At 45.3% G+C, this 23,549-nt stretch overlaps 2 protein-coding genes and 1 long non-coding RNA gene across 4 annotated transcripts in view; 2 read left to right on the forward strand and 1 right to left on the reverse strand.

The window, feature by feature from the left end:
• Positions 1 to 17,182, forward strand: part of LOC111065365 — a 72,139-nt gene extending 54,957 nt beyond the window's left edge. The window contains exons 2-4 of the mRNA XM_022353495.2: positions 16,311 to 16,524; positions 16,587 to 16,652; positions 16,731 to 17,182. Of these exons, the coding sequence (XP_022209187.1) occupies positions 16,485 to 16,524; positions 16,587 to 16,652; positions 16,731 to 16,984 (360 nt within the window). The 5' untranslated portion in view covers positions 16,311 to 16,484 and the 3' untranslated portion in view covers positions 16,985 to 17,182. The remainder of the gene's footprint in view (positions 1 to 16,310; positions 16,525 to 16,586; positions 16,653 to 16,730) is intronic.
• Positions 1,594 to 5,076, reverse strand: LOC111065363 (segmentation protein Runt). Of its 2 annotated transcripts, none has more exons than XM_022353489.2 (2): positions 3,918 to 5,076; positions 1,594 to 3,562 (listed from the first exon to the last, which is right to left on the reverse strand). In XM_022353489.2, exons 1-2 carry the CDS (start codon positions 4,660 to 4,662, stop codon positions 2,601 to 2,603), a joined length of 1,707 nt encoding a protein of 568 aa, XP_022209181.2. In that variant the 5' UTR covers positions 4,663 to 5,076; the 3' UTR covers positions 1,594 to 2,600. The 2 variants fall into 2 exon arrangements, with proteins under 2 accessions (XP_022209181.2, XP_022209180.2); XM_022353488.2 differs by having other exon boundaries at positions 3,909 to 5,076.
• A 2,077-nt stretch (positions 17,183 to 19,259) lies between the features above and the next one.
• Positions 19,260 to 19,750, forward strand: LOC111065366. The gene is made up of 3 exons (XR_002606989.2): positions 19,260 to 19,314; positions 19,366 to 19,463; positions 19,518 to 19,750. It is a non-coding gene; the product is annotated as an uncharacterized LOC111065366 (long non-coding RNA).
• The last annotated feature ends 3,799 nt before the right edge of the window (positions 19,751 to 23,549 follow it).

The following is a 23,549-nucleotide window of genomic DNA, read 5'->3' on the forward strand; positions in this document are numbered from 1 at the left end:
CTTTGGCCAACACCTTGGCCAGCGATCCACTAATGAGGCGTGCAAGATGCCGTTTGCCGTCGACTGTGCGGTTAACGGCCCCGACAAATCGCACTGCGGTTGGGCCGCCATGGAGTCCGTGTCGCACTGTTGGTGCCCAGTGTCGACACATACCAAAATGTTGGCCAAAACTGGGCCCATTAATGCGACAATTGTCGAAAGGTACGTGAGTACTCAACTCAGGCATTGACACACGCTGCGACCGGCCCTGGCACCACTACCCATAATCACTAATAATCCGCATTAATTGCCATCAATTTGGTTTGCTGCAGGCCGCGTCCTGCGGTTACCCTCGCATGACCTTCGTCGCACATAGGCAGGACCACCAGCCGAAGAGGTTCCCTGCCCCTGCCCCCGCCCCCCCGCGACAGTTGGACAAACTCTGACGCTGCTGCTGCCTTATCTGGGCCACCCCCGGACACCAGGTTGTATTTTTGGACAGATAATCAAATCGATTCGCTTAACAAAGATCTCTCGTGGAACGTGCCTGGGGGCGCAATTCGCTGGCTGTTTTTTTTTTTCGGGGAGTTTCCCCACAGACACACACAATAGTTGGGTTTGCTATCAATAAGTGGCGGACACTCAGCAGATAAGTCCAAGTGAAGTGATCTTTCGATCGAGCGGTATTCCCGCCAACGTAGCTGCTGTCATCAAGTAGTTCTGCTTAATAATTCAATTGAGTAAATTCCCAATTTGTGGCCAATTCCTGACCACTTTTAATCTATTTTTCTGCCTGTGATAAGACAATTTTTGGCTTGCTAATGGGAAAGGTTTAGGGCAAATAAATTAAATACACTTTCAGTGTGGTTTAGGCAGGCGATTGTAGTCAGAGATATATAAGCAATAAATAATGACGACAGAGCAACAAAGAACTGATCTAAATGCAGTTAATACATGACTAAAATTATATTGAAACGCTCCACAAATGTACAACAAATTTATGTGGGGTACGAAACTCTTCTGCATATTTATTTATAAGAGGAACTAACATTTGTTGCAGGCTCTCTTTATGTTAAATATTCAATTCAAACAAAAGAAATATCAGAATATCCAACGTGTAAGCGGAGTAAGGAGAAAGCCTCCTATTAAAGAACGAAAATATATAAATTTGTTTGAAGAAACCTTTGGAATATTATCAGCAAACAGTAGCTAGATATTATTGCCATTATTATTTGCCAAATAGAATTATGTACTAAAAGGAGCGCTGTGAATCAGACATTAACAAAATAAAAGTATTCCATATTTTATGTAGCAAGCTAATAATTCTTTCAAACCAAATTTAAATCAGAATAAAATAAGGATAGGAAATAAGGCAGGAAATAAGGATTTCATTGCTGCAAAAATGCGAACCGAAATAATTTATATTGTGAAAATAGAAGCCACATAAAGTGTGACAACTTTTCAACATATTATTTGCTTGCCTCTGAAAATTCGTAAGAAATTTGCGCTGAAATATTTAAGAACCATTGCTGAAAATTAATTAATAATGAAAAAGTCAGCCAAATGTTTTTTTTGTAAATAATTTTTGTGTGTGATTTTTGTATTGTTTTTTTTTGTTTTGTTTTTATTTGCTTTTGGGGGAAATTCGTTTGTGTTAGATTTTTCATTTTTTCTCGCGCTAAAACTTAAGTCTAGACAAAAAAATTCTGTTCACTTACATCACTAGATAAACTTAAGAATTATCCAATAGCTAAATTCGAATTATCCACAAAAAAAAATAGATGTTTCCTCAAAAAAAAAAAAATAAAATAAATGTCTTCTATATCTATGTACAATATTTTTTGTGGTGGGGCTAGCAGGGGTCAGGCAGGGAGTGTGTGTGTGGGGGAGGGGGTGTATAAAGTGAAAATAAAAATATATAATTTACATATAATAAATGTTATTCTTTTGGGGGCTGGGGGGGGGAGTCGTTAGGAATTGAACTAAAGTTTTTTTTTTCCCTATCGCTAAGTTACTTTTTAAACGTTTCTTTGCATTTTTTTTCGGCTTTGGGTTTTGGTTTTCGTTAGGTTTCAGTTTTTGTTTTGCTGTTTCGTTCAAGATCTTGCCGCTGCAAGATCTCGGGGAAATTCTTTGCTTTGCTTTGCTTTGTTGTTGTTTATTTTTGGGTTGTGGCAACGCCAGTTGTCTGCCAGTCGGTTGGTTCACGAACTCGGGCTACGATTTTATGAATCGAGCATAAAACAACGTCGGAGCTCGATGCGCCAACTTTCCATCTGCTGTCTGTGATCCTGGCTACTGGTTTCCGCTTTTCCGCTTTTCCGCTTTCCTCTCCGTTTGCCCGCCGGATGCCTGCCGTTGACTGCTGTGGGCTGTGGGCTGTGGGCGTGCTCTAACTTACATCACTATATCACAATTTATTTTTTTTTTTTTTGCTTGCCGCTCTGCGCTGCCTCTTCACCGTTCCCCTTGCTGCCTTGCTGCCACTCCACTCCACTCCACTTCACTCCACTCCGCTTTGCCAATTCCGCAAACAGTCACATGTTCGTATCACTTTTGTCGGGGGATCCTGATGCTGATCCACCTTCCTACTGCCTGCCTGCCTGCCAGCCTGCCACCACTTAGTAGGGCCGCCACACGGTCTTCTGCTGGACAGCGGCATTCTTCAGCTTGGTGGCCGCCGGCAGCGTCGTCTCCGGCGATGCCTGTCGTGTTGTGGCAGCCGCCGTCGCACTCTCGTGGAAGAGCGGCTTCAGGGCGGAGGGCGCCTTGAGGTCGCAGCGCATGCGAAGGGGCACGGAGATGGAGATGTGCTGGGCGAGCGGAGAGCTGCGGCTGGAGTCGATCGACTTGTCCAGGTCGTACTCGGACTTCACCACATCGATCTGCTCGTCATCGGAGTCGGCATCGGAGGCGGACTGCTCGTGGATCGAGCTCGTCTCGATCGAGGTGTTCAGCTTGAGCAGAACGTGCTGCTGCGTCGGCGAGGAGCTGGAGGGGCGCGACGAGGCCGGACTGATGTGACTGATGCCGGTGGCGTCGCCGCCATGGTGCAGGACAGCCGCTGCCGCATTGCGCGCGCGCAGACCCGCGGCGGCCGCAAAGTTATACGGATGGAAGGCGTGTGGTGTGGACTTGGCATGGTGCTGCTGCTGCTGCTGCTGCTGGGCGGCTGCTGCGGCGGCGGCGGCAACATGATTGAACGGGAACTGGGGCATGGCGTAGGCTGCGGCCGGAGCGGCTCCTGGCGGCGAGGGCATCATGGCAGCCGGTTGGCCAGCGGCCGTTGCTGCCCCGGACGGTGGCGGCGTTATCTGCGACACATGATGGTAGTCGGCGGGTCCCGCGGCATTGCCGCCGCTGGCCACACCACCACCGGCAGCTGCGCCACTGGCGCTGGGCGACACAATGCTGGAGCTGCTCGATGGCGAGGCCTTGGACAGGGCCGGATGGTGGACGGCTGCCTGGGCAGCGGCCTGGTGGCGGAAGTAGTCCGCATAGCCGTACGTCATGTAGGCGGCGTCCAGCCAGGCGGGGTTCAGCATGAAGGGGTTAAAGGCGCCGGGATGTGGATAGCCATAGCCTGGAAGGAGCAGAAAGCAAAGCAAAAAGTCAGTAAAGCAAAAACACAAAACCAAAAGTAAAGTTTGTAAAATTTTCCAAGGGGAAGCGGTGGTGGGAGGGGGTGGGGAAGGATATAGGATATAGAATGGCAAAACAAAGCATTTAAATAAAATCCAAAGAATAATAATAATAAAATCCCAAAGGATATTCGCAGCTGATCGCAGGGGATCGCAAAAGATTTTAAAATATTACAAAACAAAAAAAAGAATCCGTTGAGGATTCCAAATGAAAGGGGGGGTTGGGCTGGGTTTGGGTTTGGGTTTGGAGTTGGAAACTGAAAACGTAATGGAAACTAAAAAACTCACTTTGCTTACTTCTTGGCTCCCGCGGCCCGTCGACCGTCACCTTGATGGCCTTGCTGTAGCTGGCTATCTGCACCGGGTATGTGGCAATTGTGATGGTCAGCGTGAAGGATTTGCCCCTGCCGGAGCGGCCCACGAAGCGCAGATCATTGAACTTGGCCACCTGGTTCTTCATCGTTGTGGTGCAGTTGCGCAGCTCGCCGCAGTAGTTCTCATCGTTGCCGCACTTGATCGACACCAGTGTGCCGTCGGGCACATCGTCCAGGGCGATCACCTTGAATGCGCCCGGCAGCGACTTGTTGGAGCGCCAATGGTTGGGCAGGGCGCTGCACAGTATCGATGGGGAGCCGGTCTGGGCCAGTTCGCCGTGATATTCCTGCAGCATCTCGTGCAGGCTGGCAAACATGTCCGTCATCGAGCTGGGCATTTTGGCCGAGTTGCTGCTGCTGCTGTTGTTGTTCGCTGTGTTGTTGTTGTTGTTGTTGCTGCTGCTGCTGTTGCTGCTGTTGGCGGTGGTATTCGCATTGGCACTGATGTCCGGCGTGGAGCTGCCGGTGCTGCTGCTGGCCGAATGGGTGCTGGTATTGGCCAGCGATTGGCTGCTCTGTGCCATCGCCATCATCGTCGTTGTGGAGCCGCTCGTACCGGAGTTGACCACAGCCGCTGCTGCGGCCGCTGCGGCAGCTGCAGCCAGCACTTGTGTGTGCGCCACAGCGGTGCTGTTGGCTACCATTGTGGGACCATTGGGTAGATGCATCTTGATGCTGTTTTGTATCTTTCAATCGGTTGTTTCTCCAACAAAAAAAATATATATGTTGCTGCTGTTGTTGCTGCTCCTGCTGCTGCTTGTTGCGGTTGTAATCCAATGTTGTTAATCCTTGTGTGGACTGGTCGCACTGCACTTTTCTTTGCGAGCTGGCAATGCTGCCCGCTCTCGCAAAAACCGTTTTTCACTGGCAAAAAAAATATTTTGTCGTTTTCGTTCGTATTTTTCGGGTAATTTTTTTTGGATTTAAGAAAATTTTTGTGTTGTCTCAAGGCACAAAAAAAAAAACAAAACTAAGACGCGGCGTGTATGTGTTTGTTGTGTTGTGTTTGGTGTATAAATCCCTCGAATCTCTTGCTCTCGATTCTCGCTTTTTCTCAAGACTGTCTCGCTGGGACGTTCTCGACACGGTAAAGTCGCTGAGTGAACTGATTCTCTGCTGCGATCGTTGCCAGTATTTAAAGTGGAATGCGCTTGTCGCCGTTGGCAGCGCTGCCCTCTGCCACGCAGCTCTCGCGCTCTCTCTCGCTCTCACTCACTCACTTACGCTCGCTCTCTTTCTACCTATCGCACCCTCTCACTTGCACTACCTCCGTCGCGCCGCGCCGCGCCGCTCCGTCCTTCCCGTTCTGAACTGCTCTTTCGCACACGCTGGCATTGTCCTGGCCCGTGTGCTTTGGTTGGTTCGCTCGCTTACCTATACACACAGCAACACGCTGGCCCACAGCTATACACACACACACACACACAGACACATACGTATACACCAGATACACGGACTAAGGGTGCAAGGGCGCGGCGGCAGTCTGGAGACAAAAGGGGCAGGTATCAAGCAACCACCATTGCCGCAACAACAACCACAGTAAAAATTTTCCCATTTTTCCATTGCGGTATACAACTCGCGCACACACACACACACACTAACGCACACCCATACATAGTGGAGGAAGGAGATGTCTGAGGCTTTGCTGTTGCTGCCACTGCCACTGCCTCTGCTGCTGACGCTGCCACTGCCACTGCCACTGCCGCTTGTTACTTGTGGCCAGGGGCGCGCGGCCAAATAAAAAAAAAAAAGAAAAAAGAAAAATGAAAAAGGCAAAGCAACAACCACATTGGAAGCAAAATAAAAATCTGCAAGCGAGAGGGTGTGCGAGTGAGAGCGAGAAAGAGAGGCAAATGCGCTCATTCTCTCACTCCGAGAGCCAGAGCGAGAGAGAGAGCGAGCACAGACTGGAAGGGAAAGGCAAAAAGAAAACAAAAACGCAACAAAGAAATGCCGGGAAAATAAAAATCAACCGAAGAAAAACTCAACAAAAAAAAAAAAAAAAAAAAAAAAAAGATGCAAAAAAAAATCAGGAGAAAATTGTTGTGCGCTCTCTTGCCATCCAATATCTGTGTCTCTGTCTCTCTTTGGCCTCTCGCTGTCTGTTTGATTTGTGTGTCTCTTTCCGGCAACGGGCGGTCTGGTCTGGTCTGGCTGGAAACAGTTTTTCCTTCGTTTTTCCTTTACGCACGCCACGCCATGCCACGGCCAAAAGGAGCACGCTGCTCAGTCCGGTTCTGTTCCTTGCCCAACATGCAACAGTTCCTACTGCGCGCGTGTTGCTGCCACCACCCGTCGGGGCGGTGTCCAGGGGCCCTGTTCGACGGGCGCGGGGGGGGGCCTATGGGCACAGGTAGCACACACACATCGGTGTCTATCTGGCAGGGAGGGGGCCCCCGGAGTCTGCCAGGAGCGTCCTAAGGACTCAATTAGAGGGCACACACCCGTCTATGTAGATCCGAAATACTCGAGTGGAAATGCAGATCTATCATCAGCTGTTGATCATGTGGAAGGGAAATGATTTACAAGCGTTCGACATATGATCCAAAATATTAAGAGGGACTCCGCTTGATCCGGGAATTTATCTTGCATTATATATTCAAGTTCCACGAACGTTTATTTATCTATGAAATTTAATTAGCCAATTTTTGTATGCAACATTTATTTTCTAGCGTTATATTTATTTTTTTTAACCACCTTTGATCCGATTATTTTTACAATGATCTTTATCTATTGTTATATATATTTTTTGAAAAAGATTTTCATATTTTATAATCATTAATTCACGTATCGGGGAAGATTTTTCCGCTCTTCTGATCAGCTGCAGTCGATCACTTTTAAAAATATTTTAAATTCGACTTAAATATTTAATTCAAATGTTTTTGCATTCAAAATTATGTTTTGTTAACTGATCCTTTATTGTCTTTGCTGAACCGTTGCCAAATGAGTTGTTTATTTTAAAATCTTGTTCACTTGCTGGCCAGATCAAATTACCGGGCCAACACCTTCCATTGTTGTGCAATCTTTTCCTGCATAATTCGGTGCAATTTTTACTTTATTCAAATGCTATGAGCAGATCCTTAGTTTCGATCTGCGGGGTATCTGCGCGCAGAGCTATCCGATCTGCAGCTATCCAACTAACACCCATTGTCGTGGCAATGCGTTGCTCAATACTATCTAAATTTACGTTAAACGATCTGCTGTGCAGATACAAGCCCTGGCCTGGCAGCTTGCCCTAATCCTAATGCTGATCGGGGGCGATTAGCTGGCGATTAGACATGTAAATATTTGTGTTCTTCAATGGCGCAATGTGGGCCTGCGCTTGGCCTCTCGTTGGCAGATCGTTGATTGGATCATGTTCAGCTTAGGATCGAGAGCTCAACTGATCTGTCATCTGTGATCTGTGATCTGTGATTGCATCCGATTCCATTCGATACCCAGTTGCTCAGCGGAAGTGTCATACATACATGGAATCCCCTTCTGGTAACGCTACGCCTCTGTCGCCTCTGCTGGGCCGGACAAATCAAATGCCTGGACATTCCACAAAAAATATCTGTGGAGCCCCAAAAGAACGTTGAAACGAGGCCAACGCGGTACAACCACAATGAGGAATCGCACTCTGTTGGCAGTGTGGTGGGAGGGAGGGAGGTAGGCAGGTGGGTGGGTGCTCTGTTGCTCCTCTGGTGTGGTGTTTTGGGGGGGGCGGGCAGCCACGAGTCAAGATGCTGCGGCTTCGGAGCCAACCAAAATGTCGCGATGTCGCTCTCAGTCTTTCCTTCTCACTCCCACACCCACTGCCGCCGCTCTCTTGCTGTTTCTCTCTGTCAGCACACTTCCAATAAATCGCTGCTGCCCTTCCCGGCAACAGCGGCGTCGACTTCTCTGCTTTTGTACGTGCGCGCCCGCTCGCTGTGAGCGACGGGACTCGGACTTTGCCACAGGTTTACTTTACCTTTACTCTTCAGCCAGCTTCAGCTACGTTCAGCGTTTAGCGTGCGACAAGGACACGCTGTCAGAGCGCGAATTTTCTAGCGAAACTGGGCAGCCAGCCTGGGTCTGGGTTCCTTGTAGCATGTCCGTGGTGCTGGGTCCCCACCCGCTGCGTTTTTCCTCGTTTTTCCACAATTTTTCGTGGGCCCATTCAGCGCCCGCTGATCGATCGACGATCGACAGAAGCTGCTCAGCGCGCGCGTCCATCGCGACAGGAGGAAGGATCGTGTCGCGATTGCGATTGCGATTGTGCCTACCTGCCCTGCCCTGCCACTTAACGGCCTCTGTCTCTGTCCTGCCATCACACGCAGCTGTACCAGGAGCCGGAGCCCTGTACGCACCCTTTTTTTTTATGGATTTTTTGCACTCCCCACACTAAAGCAAAAAAAAAAAATGCAAGAGATCGGAAAAACTGTGGGCGGGTATTACCTGGCAGCAGGTATGCAAATGGAAACCACACCAAATCGCAATCTCGCGACCTCCACGTAATCCTTTACTTACGAAAGTCAATCGCCGGGATTAGCCAGCACGCCCCGCAAATATTTTGGCCGATTAGCCGCCGCCCCGCCATCGTAAACCCGTGCCGATCCGCGCGCACAAAAAAATATCCAATATTTTGCTACCTGTTTTTGGTAATATTTCGCGTTTTTTTTTGTTGTTTCGTATTTGTATTCGGGATTAGGCGGGGTAGCTTCAGGGATCACCGCGAACGGATTAGCAGAGCAGTCGTTTATGGTCGCGTTTTATTGGACTTTAATTGAAGCGATCCAAAGGATCTGGGATCCGATGAGAACTACTACTGAAGGAAGAAGCCAAGCCGGTGGATGGACAGATACTTAAAGCATTAAATGAGATCTGGAATCATTAAAAAATAAATATTTATAACTATAAAATATTCTGGGGAAAAAGAGACACAGAAGAAATGCCAAGAATTTCCATCTACAAATCGTACCTTCAATTATAAAATTGTTAAAGTATCTCAAGTATCTCTGATCTACCCAAACATTTAAGGATCACTTTGAGGAATTCCTTTTTATATAAAAACCTGACGAAAAGTTCTCAAACACGAATTATGTTGATCTCGTTAATGTTCTGCACAGAACTGAGGATCATTCACCATGAAACCCCAGAAAGATTAATTTTGTATTTACCGCATGGCAGATCGTATTGGGGAATGGCCTGACCCAAATAAAACCTCATCCCCCACAGGTCATACAAGAGCTAGAGCCCTACCTCCAGGCAGGGGCGATCCTCCCCTACATACAAAGCCAGAAAGAGAGGGAGAGAGTGAGAAAGATCCCTCTGCAATCCGTAATGAAACAGAGAGAACATTCTTGATCTTGATCCCACCCCAATCCAATCCAAGAGAGAGAGAACACACACAAGATCGCGTGTGCTCCGCCAACCAATGGTGGGATCGCCTCCACCACTGCGTGATATTGGGGTTGATTTATTAATAGAGCAGCGTGTGGCCGCATTCGAGCGTAAAGAGAGTGAGAGAGCGGCGTGATCGATGGATGTGCGTGAGAGAGAGGGAGAGAGAAAGAGTGAATGATCCGTTGGCTCCGCCTTCCTGCTCCGCTCAGGAGTGCGAGCAACCGAACGCTGCCGCTAACGAGGCAACACTGATGGATTTTCCAAAAGAACACACACAAAAAAAAATCGAAGGAAAAACTCGTGGCAGCAGAGAGGAGAAAGCAACAGCAACAGCCATGGAAATTCCAATGGCGCAGGGGAAATGCTCCCACGTCCAACTCCAACAAAAAAGTTCCCCTGCTGCGAGAGCCATTTTTTAAAAAACACCTCAATGCCGACTGCGCAGCAAGCAGCCAGCAGCAGCAGGAGTAAAAGTAACAGTAACCGCGCAGAGGCAGCGGCAGAGGCAGCGCCAGGAACAGGAGCCAAAGCAGCGCAGCAGCAGCAACCAGACAGCAGCGACGGTGACGGTGACTGCGGCGTTGTGTAAGTGAATTGTGGTTTGTTGTTTTGGTTGGCGCTGCGTCGAGCGTCGGCGTCGGGCGGCCAGCAGCAGCGACAGAGCGCGCGCGCTCCTTTTCAATTGTTTCACTCGCCCTCCGTCGTCCCCCGGCCAACGTCCTGCCCGTGCGTGCAAGTGTGTGAGTGAGTGAGAGCGCAAGAAAAAAATTCTCACCACACCGCACGAAACCAAAACCACTCTCTTGCACCCCCCCCACCGCACACACTGACTGACGCTGGAAAACGACTCTTTGAGTGATTTTTTTTCCTTCCTTTTTTTGCTGTCTCTTTTGGGGGTGGTTTCGTGGTGGAATCGACCAGGGCATGGGGGTGGGGGTTTTTGGTTTTATTTTTTTTGTGTTTTGTGTTTTATGTTTGCGTTTTGCTTTGGTGTGCGTTTGTTGGTGTGGTGACACTCCCACAAAATTGTGTTTTTGGTTAGACGGCGCCCCCCAGCCATTGGCTGTGCTCTCTCTGCACCCCTGAAACGGAGCGGAGTGGGCTCCGTCGGCTCCTACGGATGCGATGCGTTGCGATGCGCTGCTACCTCTTTTGTGGCACACTCCATCTCTTTTGCACACTTCCTTGCTCCCTGCGCCTTGCTCCCTCTTGCTCCTTGCGCCTTGCTCCTTACTCCAGCCACCGTGCTGTGTGGAGCAGCTGTTTCATCTTTTGGAACGTGTGGTGTATGCCCTACATATTTTGGGTCGTAGGACACATTTCAAGGCCTTCTGTTTGCTGCCTTCTTTGCCATTCCATTTCCTCCACATGCTCTGCTTCTTTCTTTTCTTCATGTTTATTTACTTTATAACGATCCATAACCATTTTTTGTTGCTGTTCATAGATGTGTGTTTTCCTTTGTTGCTCGTGCCCCGCTTTTTCCCTCTCCTCTCCTCTCCTGTCTCTGTTTTGAGCAAAGGAAAGCATTTCTCTTGGGCCCGCGACAATTAGCTGGAGAGGGAGAGACAGAGAGAGAGAGAGATCTGTGCAGCTGCCCAGTGTTGAAATCCTAATGATCATTCTCTCTCGTTTGTTATCAATGTCATACAAACAATTTGTAACAAGAATTTCATAAAAAAAAAGGAATTTATATTGTTGATGGCGGGGCTCGTGGGAGGGGTGAGTAGGAGGTGTGTTTTATAGCTTGGCACAACAAAGGATACTGTTCTGGTCATGTTTGTACATGTTGTACCTTTGAGCTGTTCAAAGGACACACTTTTTGGCACCCAGATGTTCGAAATAAAGTCATATATCATATCAGAGCGGCTACTTTGAAAGTCCTTGACGACATCATTGGCCATGGATGGGGATGACTGTCCAGCCATCCATTCATTAGTCGAAAATTTAATACAGGATATTCTGCACATTAAATTGAAAGACCGAGTTGAGCGCTCCGCTCAATTAATTTTAATATAAAAGTTAATTTCAATAAATAAAAAGAAATATTTTAGGCATATTGAAATTGTTTTGGATATGCTGGTGATATTATATTAATTTTATGCCACGATTTTTGCCTAAAGAAAATTACTTTTATTTATTATTATTACTATTTTTATTTTTATTAAATTACTGACACTTTATTCTAACATTTTTAATATGAAATTAAATTGTTTAAATTTAATTTTTTTTTCATTTTTCATTTTCTTTTTTTTTTTTTTTTTTTTAGTTTCTATTCCAAATGCTTTTCATGCTTTTAATAAACTGCTAGTTTTCCTCTATTTTGTATTGACTTATTTTATGGTTTTTCAATAAATAAACAATAAATATAATATTATACACATATTATATTTATTGTTACCTTCGAAAATTTTCTTGGTATGTAAATTCGGTTTCAGTTTCAAAGCGAGAGAGTATTCCCGTCTCTCTTTCTGCTATATCTTTCGCTACATTATTCTCAACCCGTTCTTGATTTTCAATTTACAGTTTTCCATGTTTCATCCACTCCCCTTTTTTTTTGCTGCGATCCCCGCCATGAGCCATGTTCCTCTTCCTGGCGCTAACTTCTGAGTTGCAACTTTTGGCTTATGTCAGCTTCACATATACATTTATATACAAATGCGAATGGATATATGTTTGTATGTATTGGCTATATATAGCACGCTTCACACACACACACAGAGGCGCACACACTTGAGTTTTGATGGGCAGACAATGTACAGATTAAAGCTGGAAATCCGTTAAGCCCGTCAATGCGATGCGCCCTTAATGCGCCGAATGCGACCCTCGTATTGCCCACGGGATAACAGGAATCTGACAGAGTATCGCCTCGAGTAGAAACCAGTTCGAGAGCGAAACGGAGACGGAGATGGAGGCGGAGAGACCAAAAACTAAATATCAAATTTCATATAATTGTCGGCCATTTTGATCGGTGGCGCACATCCGTGGACAGATGCCGCACATGCCTGCCTCTTGGCAGTGTAGCGTGTGTAGAGCGCGCCTGGAATTGGGTGGCAATTGAGTGGGTGTTGCTGCCTCCCCCCCCAACACGGATTTCTCCTCAATTTTTGCACAATTTTTTCGCCCCCTATTTTTGTTGCATTTTTCTGCCAGCTTTTCCCCAGTTTGCTGCCCAAACCAAACAGTGGCTCTGTGAGAGGGCGCTGACTCCTGATCAGCACCCGCTGGGACGCCTCTGTTTGTGGGGGGGGAGCATTTCCATGACAACTCTTTTCTTTTGCTTTCTTTTTTGTTGTTGTTAACAAATTTCACTCTCTTTCTCTGTCAGCCTGTTTGCCTCCTACTGTCTCTTTCTGGCTGGAAAAACTGAGAGCGGCCACCGGCCGCCGCGTCTTCGAAAAGTGCTCTGGGTTTTGTGGGCTGCTTGTTTCATGTTTTTGCTTTTGCTTGGCTTTTTTTTCCACCCCAAAAAAGCTAGACGCTCAGAGGCAACAGGGGGTGGAGTGGGGGGCATTGAAGAGGGCTCGTTGAGGGCTGCGGCAGCTGCGGCCACAAAACTAGTTTGGCTTTGGCTTTGCCAGAACGAGACAGAGCTTTGCCCACAGAGTTCTGTGAGTGGTGTGGAAGGGTAGGCGCTGAGAATGTTGTGTCGATGGGGTGGAGGGGGTGGTGGGGAGGGGAGGGAGGGGAGGGTAAAACCATATTTTCCACCCACTTTTCTGGTTATTTCTCTGGTTATTTCGGTCGGGGCCCCGTCTTAAGGGTTGCAAATCAAAACGCGGTTTGTTGGTTTGTATTTCTGGCCAAAGTCGTCTCGTAACTTTTTCAAGCACGGAGCATTCTTAGAAAGAGACAGCCACACACAGAAAGGGGTTGGGAGTGAGCGACAGAGAGCGAGCGAGCGGAGAGAGAGAGAGAGAGCTACAGTCAAAGGGTGAGTGAGAGAAAGGGGCGGTGGTACACATGCACAGAGCTAAAGAGTGGAGGGGGGTAAAGGAAAAAGAAAAGCCGCGTCAAAAGGGAACTCGACATTAAAGAGTTTTCAGCGCCATTATTGACACTTGGGTTAACTCCGTGGCACCCCCCCTGGATACATATATGCCCCACTGTATTGTGGAGTCCTCCCCCCCCTCTCTTTCATTGTGTACTCTCTCTCTCTCTCGCTCGCTCTGTTTCTCTCTCTGGAAGTTGTCAACTTGTTTGCATAATTGCCTTGCATTTTTATGTGGAACTTTGCGCAGTTTTTTATGCCTGCCTCTCTCTCTCTCTCTCTCTGTCACACTCTCACTCTCTCTCGCTTTCTCTCTCTCTTGCTGACTGCCCCACTCTTGGGGGCGTTTGGGGGGGGCGCTTAAACCATTTGTTTGTCGTTGTTTCTGTGTTTGTGTGCAATTTTAGTTTGGGATTTTCGTGGCATTTTTGTGGCCTTTTGTCTGGTTAACCGTGGTTGGTTATTGGTCAACACACACACACACACACACACAGCCACAGCCACACTGGCTGTGAGAGAGAGAGAGCATGGAGTGGGTGAATGTGTGCAACCGCTAAAAAAATATTGACTTGAACCGAAATGCTTGATTAACTCGTTCGAAATTTTAATGCCAGACCATTTAATTAGAGCAAAAAAAATTATTAAATATATGTAGAGCAGATAAATTAAACTAAGAAAAATATATGGAATACCCTTGCTGATCTGAAGGTTATTTTGCACATAATTATAATCGAAAAAAACTACTCACCAGAAATGGTTCCCATTCTCTTCACCAGAGACCGCAGCAGCCTCCTCATAAACGACAAACATTGCACTACTTTTTTACACCTTAACCGCAAACCAAAAAAAAAAAAGCAACAAAAAAAAAAGAACAGCCGTAAAAACAGAGCAATCCTGGACAAAGGATCAGCTCGAATATGATGCAACAACCGCGGCTAAAAAGTCAAGGCGCGGGCACAAAGGCCCACAGGGCCCGAGCCGGTCCATAAAACATTTGCTCCAGTTTTTTGACCAATTTTTAGTGCAGTTTTTTGTGAGCCCATCGTTTTTTCTTTGGGCCCAACAAAGGACATCTATTTCGGGGAAACTGTGACCCGAACTCGAGGATCCGCTGCGACAATTACAGCGAAATGCAGAGCAAAAATCTCAACTTTGTTACAGTTCTTTTTTGTTGTTTGTTTGTTGATTGTTTGTTGTTTGCTGCTTGTGTTTATTGTATCGTGTTGGCAGTGTCCGTTCCGTGGCTGTCTTTTGTAGGCCGGAATCCGCAGTGTTTTATGAGCGGCTTGTTAAAAAAAATCATAAAAATTATTTAGATCTAGATCAGGTCCCATGGCCCATCATGACCCATGCCATCGCCTCATTTGAGCCTCATAAATCTCATCTCACGGAAAACTGACCTACAAATTGCACCAAAAAACATAAAGAAAACAATAAAAAAAAAAAAAAACCGAGAAGGGACACGAAAAAACAAAAACGCAAATTGAAAATTCTGAGAACAAAGTGTCCAGCAAGGACTTGCGTAATAATTTGCATGTTTTTTTTTTTTTGGTTCATTTCCAACGACTTGAATTTTTTTGTGTCTCTCTCTCGTGTTGCGTTTCGTTTCGTTTCGTTTCTGTCTGCTGCTCGGCTTCATTCATGGCAGAGCAGCAAGGAGCGATATCAGGACGAATATTGCCCTACAAAAATTACCTAAGAAGTGTAAAACGAGAGCATCATAAAATGCAACAAACAAGCCGGACAGCACAGCGTAAGGACTTACGTAAGAGTCGGGAGTCGGAGCCCGGGAGTCGAAGTCGGAGGCAGAGAGGAGCGGAGCGGATGCCATGCTGTGATTGTGTTCTACTTTTTTGCATGTTTTGCTTGTCCCATAATAAACCCGCCATAGAGCATGGAAATGGTATTTTTTTTCTGTCTAAAAAGTTCGACAGGAAGACGCACAGGGAGCTGAACTGAGCGAGATTCGAACTAATTGAGGCGGGTGGTGTTTTTGCGGATCTTTATGATGGATTGATCCCTAAACGACTGCACGAAGTCAGTTCAGTTGCTTCTGCTGACCTCATAAAAATTTCCCAAAAAAAAAAAAAACAGCCAGCACCAAGAACTGGAACTGGAAGTAGGAAAAAATAGACTGAATATGCACTAAAAATTGGTCAGGAAACTGGAGCACAGGCACCTCAGAGGACTCAAGCCATAGACAGTACAACAACAACAAAAAACACAGAGCGTGGCTGAGGGAGTGTGGGTGGGTGGGTTGGTTTGGTTGGGTTGTGTTGTCTTTGTTCTTTGTGCAATTCATTTGCAAAAATGCCAGCGCCACCTGCTGTTTATTGCCAACATGTCGCGATTTTTTGTCCGTTCGTCGTTCCCCGCCCCCGTTTTTACACATGTTCCGAGGGGCGAGTGTTGGGTTCATTCTAACCCCCAGAAAACACGAGCGGCTCGTTAAAGCCAGCAATGCGAAAATACAAAATAAAAACAAATGAAGGAAGGGCACCAAAAGCATAGGTAAATGTCGCTATAAGAGTGGCAGTGAGAACCAACGACAAATTTGTCTGTTGTGTTAATAATTTGACATTTTATTTGTCAACAAAAGGGCCAACATTGGGCCATAAAAAGAGCAAATGCCATGGGGCATTTTCTTCTTTGGCAAATAAAAATAAAAGGAAAATGAATTTTTAACAGAGTTTAACATCAACTGGCAAAAAATTAGCCGCTCGGTATAGTTTAGCTTATAATTAGCACAGAATAAAATGGCTTAGACTTAATCATAATTTAAAAAGAAAACCTCTGAGGCTATTGGCAGTAGCAGAAGTAGAAGAAAAAACAAACAAAATGGTGCGATAGCTGGTTGGCGATTAATCTCACGAATTAATCGACCAAATAAATATATTATTCCAAAGCCTAGTTGATCGAAATTTTCTTATGTTCTTATTTTATATATTTTATATTTTTCAGTAGGCTGTGAGATCGATCTTTCAATGCTCGTCGTTGCCTGTAGGCAAATCCCATAAATAAATTCAGTTCTTTATTGGCGTTTGAGTGTGAATATTTGAGAATTGAAAAAAAAAAAGTAAAATAAAAATTGTTTGAACTTTTTGAGCCTTTTGAATTTTTACCGTTTCTTGAATCATGGGCAACGAAGCCAGCACTGGGTGCAGGGATAAGGAGAGTATGTCAACCAGCACTAAATTTTGCTGTGCATTTTTAATAAGTTTTCCCCTTTAACTCTAGCTCAAACCGAGTCGAAGTATCTGATGCTAACCGAGCCCGTGCCCAAGAAAAGATTCGATAAGCAGAGTAAGTGACGCGCATAGAATTTTGCTGTGAGTATGCAACATTTATTGTGTGTGTGTGTGTGTGTGTGTTTGATTGCAGCCCAAACCGACTTGGCCGATGACGATGTCGCTGGGCCATCACGCGCCAAGCGTCCAAGACTCATGGAGCGCGACATTCCCCATTGCCCCGTCTGTCTTGAGGCCATAAACAATCGCTGCCCGATGGCCCCACCCTGTGGGCACATCATGTGCAAGGCTTGCCTCACGCGCATCAATACCGTTTATGCGGCGGCCGACTGTCCCATTTGCAAGCAACCCATGGGCAAAGCCTTTCTGCGCATCCATTTAAACTAAATGTTTGACAGCTGAAGCAAAGCTACAAAAAAAAAAAAAAAAAAAAAAAAAAGGGGGAAAAAAAACAAAACAAAAACAAACAAATGACAAATGAAGACAGAACAATTTGATGCTTAGTGATATTAAAATTAATATTTTACGTTTATATAAATGTAGCCGTTGAGAGAAATTAAATTAAACCAAAATAAAACTGCACAATGTAACACAACAAATCAAAGCGTGTCTTTTATGGATTGAATGGGGAATCGATGTGGCTCCCCCTTGCTCTTGTATCACATGTGTAAGTATACCCCACACCACACCAACCACATGGAAGTACTCCCCCGCGAGTCGTGCTTAAAACTCCACGCCCCCCGCCGGCCAAAGAAAGGAAAAAGAATGTAGCGCATAATCGCGAGAAATGTTCATGTTGCTGTAATTTGTTTGGCATTTGTTTTGGGTGCGGGGCGCGCGCCGCTGGGGGAAGCTCATTTGTTGGGGCGTCATAATATATGGTATCCGATTGCATAAGGATCTTCAGCCATTGGCCCCCAGCCACCCACTTGCCGCTACGTATAGCTGTATTACCTCTTCGCTTGGTTTGTTTGTATGCTTAGCATGATTGCATGGGCGGGAGTGGGGTGGTGCAGAGCAGAGCAGAGCTCTAAGTTGGATGGAATGGTTTTTTGTATGCAAAACGTTTCGTGTTCAGTTTCGGTTGTTGTTGTTGTTGTTGTTTATTTGAACACCCTTGTGTAATCCTTTTGGCCCGTAATGGGAACGGGAAACGGGGAACGCGGCTGCAAATGCTCAACAAACAGAACACACACACACACACACACACACACACACACACACAATCCTTTTTCTTGGCCATGCTCGCTGACATTTTCGCGTTTGGGCTTTGTCAGCAACGTCCTTGCCGGCTGTCATTCCATTTTGCATTCACAAGGAGCCCCACAAGAGGGCTGGTAGAGGGCCTGGGCAGGGCAGGGCAGGGCAGGGCAGGCGAGGCTAGGCCAGGGAGCTAAGGCAACAACACTCAAACGGCACAAAAGGTGATTGCGATTGCGAATTCCGTTGACGTTTTTATGGCGCATTCAGTAAACCAAACAATTGGCAAGCGCGGCGAACGGCAACTCCTTCGCCTCGTCGAATGCAAACACACAGACAGACAGACATACGGACAGACAGACAGACAGACGGACGGACAAACCCAACACAGACACTTACCTTCCATTGTTGAACTCCACACGGTGGGTGACGGGAACGGCACGAAACGGAACGGGCTAAGGAGAAAACTCCGCGACAGTCGAGCATTTTTCCGCCCAAAAGGAACAACAATGGCAAAAGGATTTGCTCAAGCATGAAGCGGGCCACACAACCCACACCCGCACCCGCACACCCTTCCTACCATACGTTCGTTTTTTTTTTTATCCACTTTTCTGTGCTGTCTTTTCTGCTGTCTTGTTTTTGTTTTGTGTGCAAATTTTTATGGTTTGTTTAACAAAACGCAACGTTATATAAGCCCAGGAAGGAGCTGAGCTGAGCCTCAGCCTGAGCATGAACTGACTTAGCCAGAAACAGGAAAAGGGCAAATATCAACAGAAACCTCTGAAGATATAGACACAAGGATGAAGGGAAAGGGCTGCGCTGCGCTGGGCTATCGGAAGGAAGAGGTAAAATGTGCGGGTTAAGTGTTAGCGGGAAAGTGTCCTTGACTTCTCGCCAGCGGCACAAAAAATATATTCAGCGAAAGTTGCAAAAAATTAACGCTAATGGAACTGACTTTCATGCGAAATCCATTATACAGCCAATGGATCATGTAATGTTGGCTCAAAAAACGAAGAACGTAAAATTCATAGAACTTCCCCTTGTGGCATTTTCCTTTTGACATTTCCAGTGACAGGGTTGACAAGCTACGCGCGGGAAATGCGTAATAAAATAAAACCAAACAAACTTATTAATTAACCTTAGTTTGGCTTATTTTAAATGAATTAAATAATAACATTTAAAGCGATAAATAGTTACAGAAAATTGTCATTGAAGTTTACTAAATAAATAAACGTTGAGCGGCAACCCTGTCTGCTGTTTACGGAAAATGCACACAATAAGCAAATTGATTTGCATTTATTTGATATGGTTTTATTGGTGGCATAAAACTATTTCTGCAAGCTACAAAAATTGCTAAAAATCGTTGAATAAAAAAAGCGCGTGTTAGGGCTGCAAACACTGCAGCGCTTTACAGCACTGTAATTTGCCATAGATATGGCTTTGACATTTACTTGCTCAAATTGCTCAACTAAAATATTTTCTGCCAGCTTTCAAAGACGATATAACTGTGCAAAAGTGTAAGAAACTGTGCCTGAAATTAGCAAGTGCATTAATGATTCCAGTTTCAGGCTCTGCCAGCATAAACAAGCCGCTAGTTAATGTGCATGCCCCAATGGTTAAATATAATAATAATCCACTTGCCAACGACGACGACGAAGCTCCACGGGTGCGTCGACCACGGTTCCTACGTACAGGTGTAAACAAATTTGTTACTTTTTAGGAACCGCTGCACGATTGCGATGATGATGGCTATGAGGCAGACGATAGTGACACGGATGGAGGCAAAGGCAACCCGGGCCAAAAGCCAACCGCCAGCTGAAGGACTAAAAGGGAGTTGAATATAACTTGCAGAACGCTTTAAAAATAAATATGCCAGCTGTGAAAATTAAGGAGAATATAATGAGAGTCTGTTGTGCAAGTTGGCAACAGAAAACATTGCAAATCATAAATAATAATAACTCCCAAAAGAAAAAATAATCGAGCATCGGAATTAACTTATTCTTCTCGCAGAAGATTTTCTTAGTCTTTGTCAAATGATTAGCCAGATATGCCAACTGTCTGTCTGCCTGTCTGTCAGCGTCGTGGCTCTGGGCCCTGGGCCCTCCTCAGCATGAGCATCATTAACATAGCACCCCCCATACGGTGTGTGTCCTTCATTCAAGTGGCCACTTGGCTTTGGCACTCGTGTAAATCTACACAAATCGCTCGACAAATTTGCCATAAATCCAAATCATTTGCCCAGATTTCCCATTTCGCAAAAATGTCAAATGCACATTAACCTACACAAACAACAAAAGCGAGCGACTTTCAATGGGATAGGCTAGAGGATAGGATGTCGATATGGCTGTGAATGTGAATGTGAATGAGGATGAGGATGATGAGGAACCCGTCGTCGGACATAACTATTTGACGGGGGATGAGAATCAGAATGAGATTGCCAAACACCAGCAGAAACAGACACACACACACACACACACACAAACAAAGAGGGGAAATGGTCAGAAATGGGAAAAGCCGTGCGAATTACAAAATTGAAAATATGACAACACACAACGGAGGGTCCTCAATGGATTGGGCTGCCGGACAGGGGACCAGGCACCAGGCACCAAGGACATGGGTCCTCATCGGTCGGTACGCTACTGTACGGCTGCTGCTCCTGCTGCTGCTGTTGCTTAGGGCGCTCTTCCTGTGATCCTCTGCTCTGCTGTGCTGTGCTGTGCTGTCCTGTCCCATTCCATCCTTCCGGCCTGCCAATATTGTCAATGCAGTTTGACAGGCAGCAGCCGAGGCTGATGCCGAAACAAAATCCGATTCCGATTCCGATTCCTATTCCTAGCTGGAGAGGCGAGCTGTCAGCCCATCTATCCTGGCCATCCATCCATCTCCATGGCCCAGGCAGCAGGCCAACAATTGAACATATTTCGCTGACATTTTAATTAATTTGACACTCGTCCGCACGTTTTGGTCTGGCTGGCCATTGCCATTGCCATGACCATATGGATATGGGTGTGGATGTGGCCAAGGATGAGGGTATTACGCGGCTTTTGCCCGCCTTTTCCCGCTTGCAACATTTAATAAAACTTAATCACAAAAATAAATGACAACAGCGTCAAATGGCCTGGGGAGGAGTGTGAAATATCAAGGAAAAGCGTAGTAGATAGCGGGGGAAATACTTTCACGTGGGAGTATTCTGCTCTGTGGGGTGTCTAGGCTAAAGAAAAGTCATTCAGGAAGTGATTCAATCGATGTTCTGATGGAATTAGCTTATTTACTTAATAACATATTTAATGGCCGATCAGCTGCATATAGCGGAGTGTAACCAAAGGTATGACCAAGCAATGCAATTAAATAATTGAATGGGCACTCTTGCTGGAAAATTGTCATTCTTTCGGCACAAATTTGTGGTTTTTATTGTCTATTATAAATGTTAAAAAATCATGAAGGCAAAGCAATTTATTACGAATAGAGTACCATTTTACTGTCATGGAAAACTTGGCTGTGGAATGGATACGAATATTTAATAATAAAAGAATTGAAAATATAAGAATATTAATTTTAATAATAATAAGATTATTTCAAATATAACTAGAAATATTAATTTATATATTAATTTAATTATTAAATTAAATATTAATTTATATATTAAATAAAACATTAATTTTAATATGAATTTAAATATTAATTTATATATTAATTTAAATAGCTACCAAAAACCCTTGTATTAGTACGGAAAGAAGAATGTTTTATAATTATGTTAATGGTTCATTTTAGAAGCAGATTTTCTGCAGATATAGAAACCCATAAGATAACCCCGAGATTGCTGCTCTGAGCATATTTATTTTGACGGATTACAGCATTTGTTTTTGTTACATTTCCATTTGAATGTTTTCAAAACTTCTCTAAACGCTCCTCCCCCCGCACACAGACACACACACACACATACAGCACCCTTTTTCAGGATGTGTTTCGAGTATTTTGTGATCACTTTCGGCCGTGATCTGTGAAATTTCGGTCACGGGCGCGTCCAAAGTCAGATAATTAAAACTTAAACCCTTTGGCATGGCCGCCGCCTCCCGCAACAAACTGCCCAGAGGTGTGCGGGTGTGGGTGTGGGTGCGGAAGATCCTCTCTCTTCTCTCGGTGCATTTGAATTTTATTTTTAATTTCGCTTTTGGGTTCGAGCGAAGGACAGGCAGGCAGGCACACACACGCCCACGCCCACATCAGCCAAAAACGCACTAAGTCGGGGCCGGGGCGCAAATGTTAATTACCAACTTTGGATAGCGGAACCAAAGTAAGCCACACTTTCCGGAATGCCGTGGCTTAGTCCGGCACGGAGAGAGTCAAAGGATTAGAGCCTGGATCAGGGCCGTAAAGTCACAGATCAACAGAGCGCGATCTGTCGCTCGCAGCAGTCACAGCAGATCTGCGTCGAGGCGAAAGGGGTGCGGCTTTGTTTTCAAAATAAACAAATTGCAAATGCACACGAGATTCGATCCCAGCCGAAGAGGCAGAGCAGAGCAGAGCGCAACTGCAGGACAACGGTGGCAACGCCCCCGGGGCTCATGTGTGTGCGTGTGTGTGTGTGTGGTGTGTCCTTGCCGGCAACCGCGGGGGCTGCCTTAATTGCCTGCAACTAATTATGAATAGGAGGCGGCATCAGGAGCAGTGCCTCAGTTTCGGAAAGGAGTGAGAGGGAAGGGAAGGGAAGGGAAGGGAAGGGAAGGGAAGGGAAAGGAGTAAGCTGTGTCCAGTACCCGAAGCCTGGGTTCGCGTTCACTACTGTTTGTCCTTGCCGCGATTGTCGTCATTGTTGTTTGCAATTGTCATCTTTATAGATGATGCCATTGTCCGCTCAGCCGCCGCACCCGTTAAACTCGGCCGGATTAGTGGCAGAGCGCGAGAAAGGATTAAAACGAAATTAGAAAAAGGATGCGCGGCAGGTAAACCAGAGAGCGAAAGTAGCTGCCACATGGAGAGAGAGTGAGAGAGAGAGAGAGAGAGGCTTGAAAGTAGGAAATTTCTGTGTTCGAATTCAACGAAATTTTAGTTTGTTTTAATTTTATGGATAGCTATTTATTAGAGGGATAGAATGCTAATCAAATCCTTATAAAATAATCTTTAAATAGCATAAAGGAATAAAGAGCATTTTTATAAAAACCGGGGAGCTATATTTATTTATTATTTTATTTATTTAAAAATTTAGCTATAATAAGCCCTAATAAAATAATAATAAAAATCACCTGTTAATAGCATAAATAAAAAAATAGCTATATTTATTTATTATTTTATTTATTTTAAAATCTAGCTATAATAAGCCGTAATAAAATAATAATAATATAATTGAAATAGCACAAAAGAATAAAGTGCTCTATTTATTTATTATTTTATTTATTTAAAACATCTAGCTATAAATAATAAGCCGTAATAAAATAATAATACAAATCACCTGCCAATTAATGCTCAAATTTAAGACACCATTGAGACAGCAGGACAACCCTTCCATTAAGCGCACTGTGCGACTGTGCCTCAGAAGAATTATGAATATTCAGCAGCTGGAAAACTTTCGGGTGCAAAATTATATCCCAGCCCCAGCCCCAGCCCCACCCCCAGCTTTACCCAAGAGTCTATAAAAAGGGGGCGCCAAAGTGAAATTGAAATTGAAATTAATCATGCGGGAGCGTTAAGTATTTGGCAAACTTGGCAACCTGTTCAATTATGCAAGCGTCAGAGCTGAGGATGAACTTAAGGA

The sequence above is a fragment of the Drosophila obscura genome, unplaced genomic scaffold (assembly GCF_018151105.1).
Source record: "Drosophila obscura isolate BZ-5 IFL unplaced genomic scaffold, ASM1815110v1 contig_73, whole genome shotgun sequence".
NCBI lineage: Eukaryota > Metazoa > Arthropoda > Insecta > Diptera > Drosophilidae > Drosophila > Drosophila obscura.

What these genes read in the sequence shown, in the direction of transcription:
- LOC111065363 (XM_022353488.2), bottom strand. Translation starts at nt 4,662, where the DNA reads ATGCATCTACCCAATGGTCCCACAATGGTAGCCAACAGCACCGCTGTG. An exon ending in GGAGCCAAGAAGTAAGCAAA is followed by an intron (nt 3,563 to 3,908) that starts GTGAGTTTTTTA and finishes TGCTCCTTCCAG; the next exon opens with GCTATGGCTATCCACATCCC.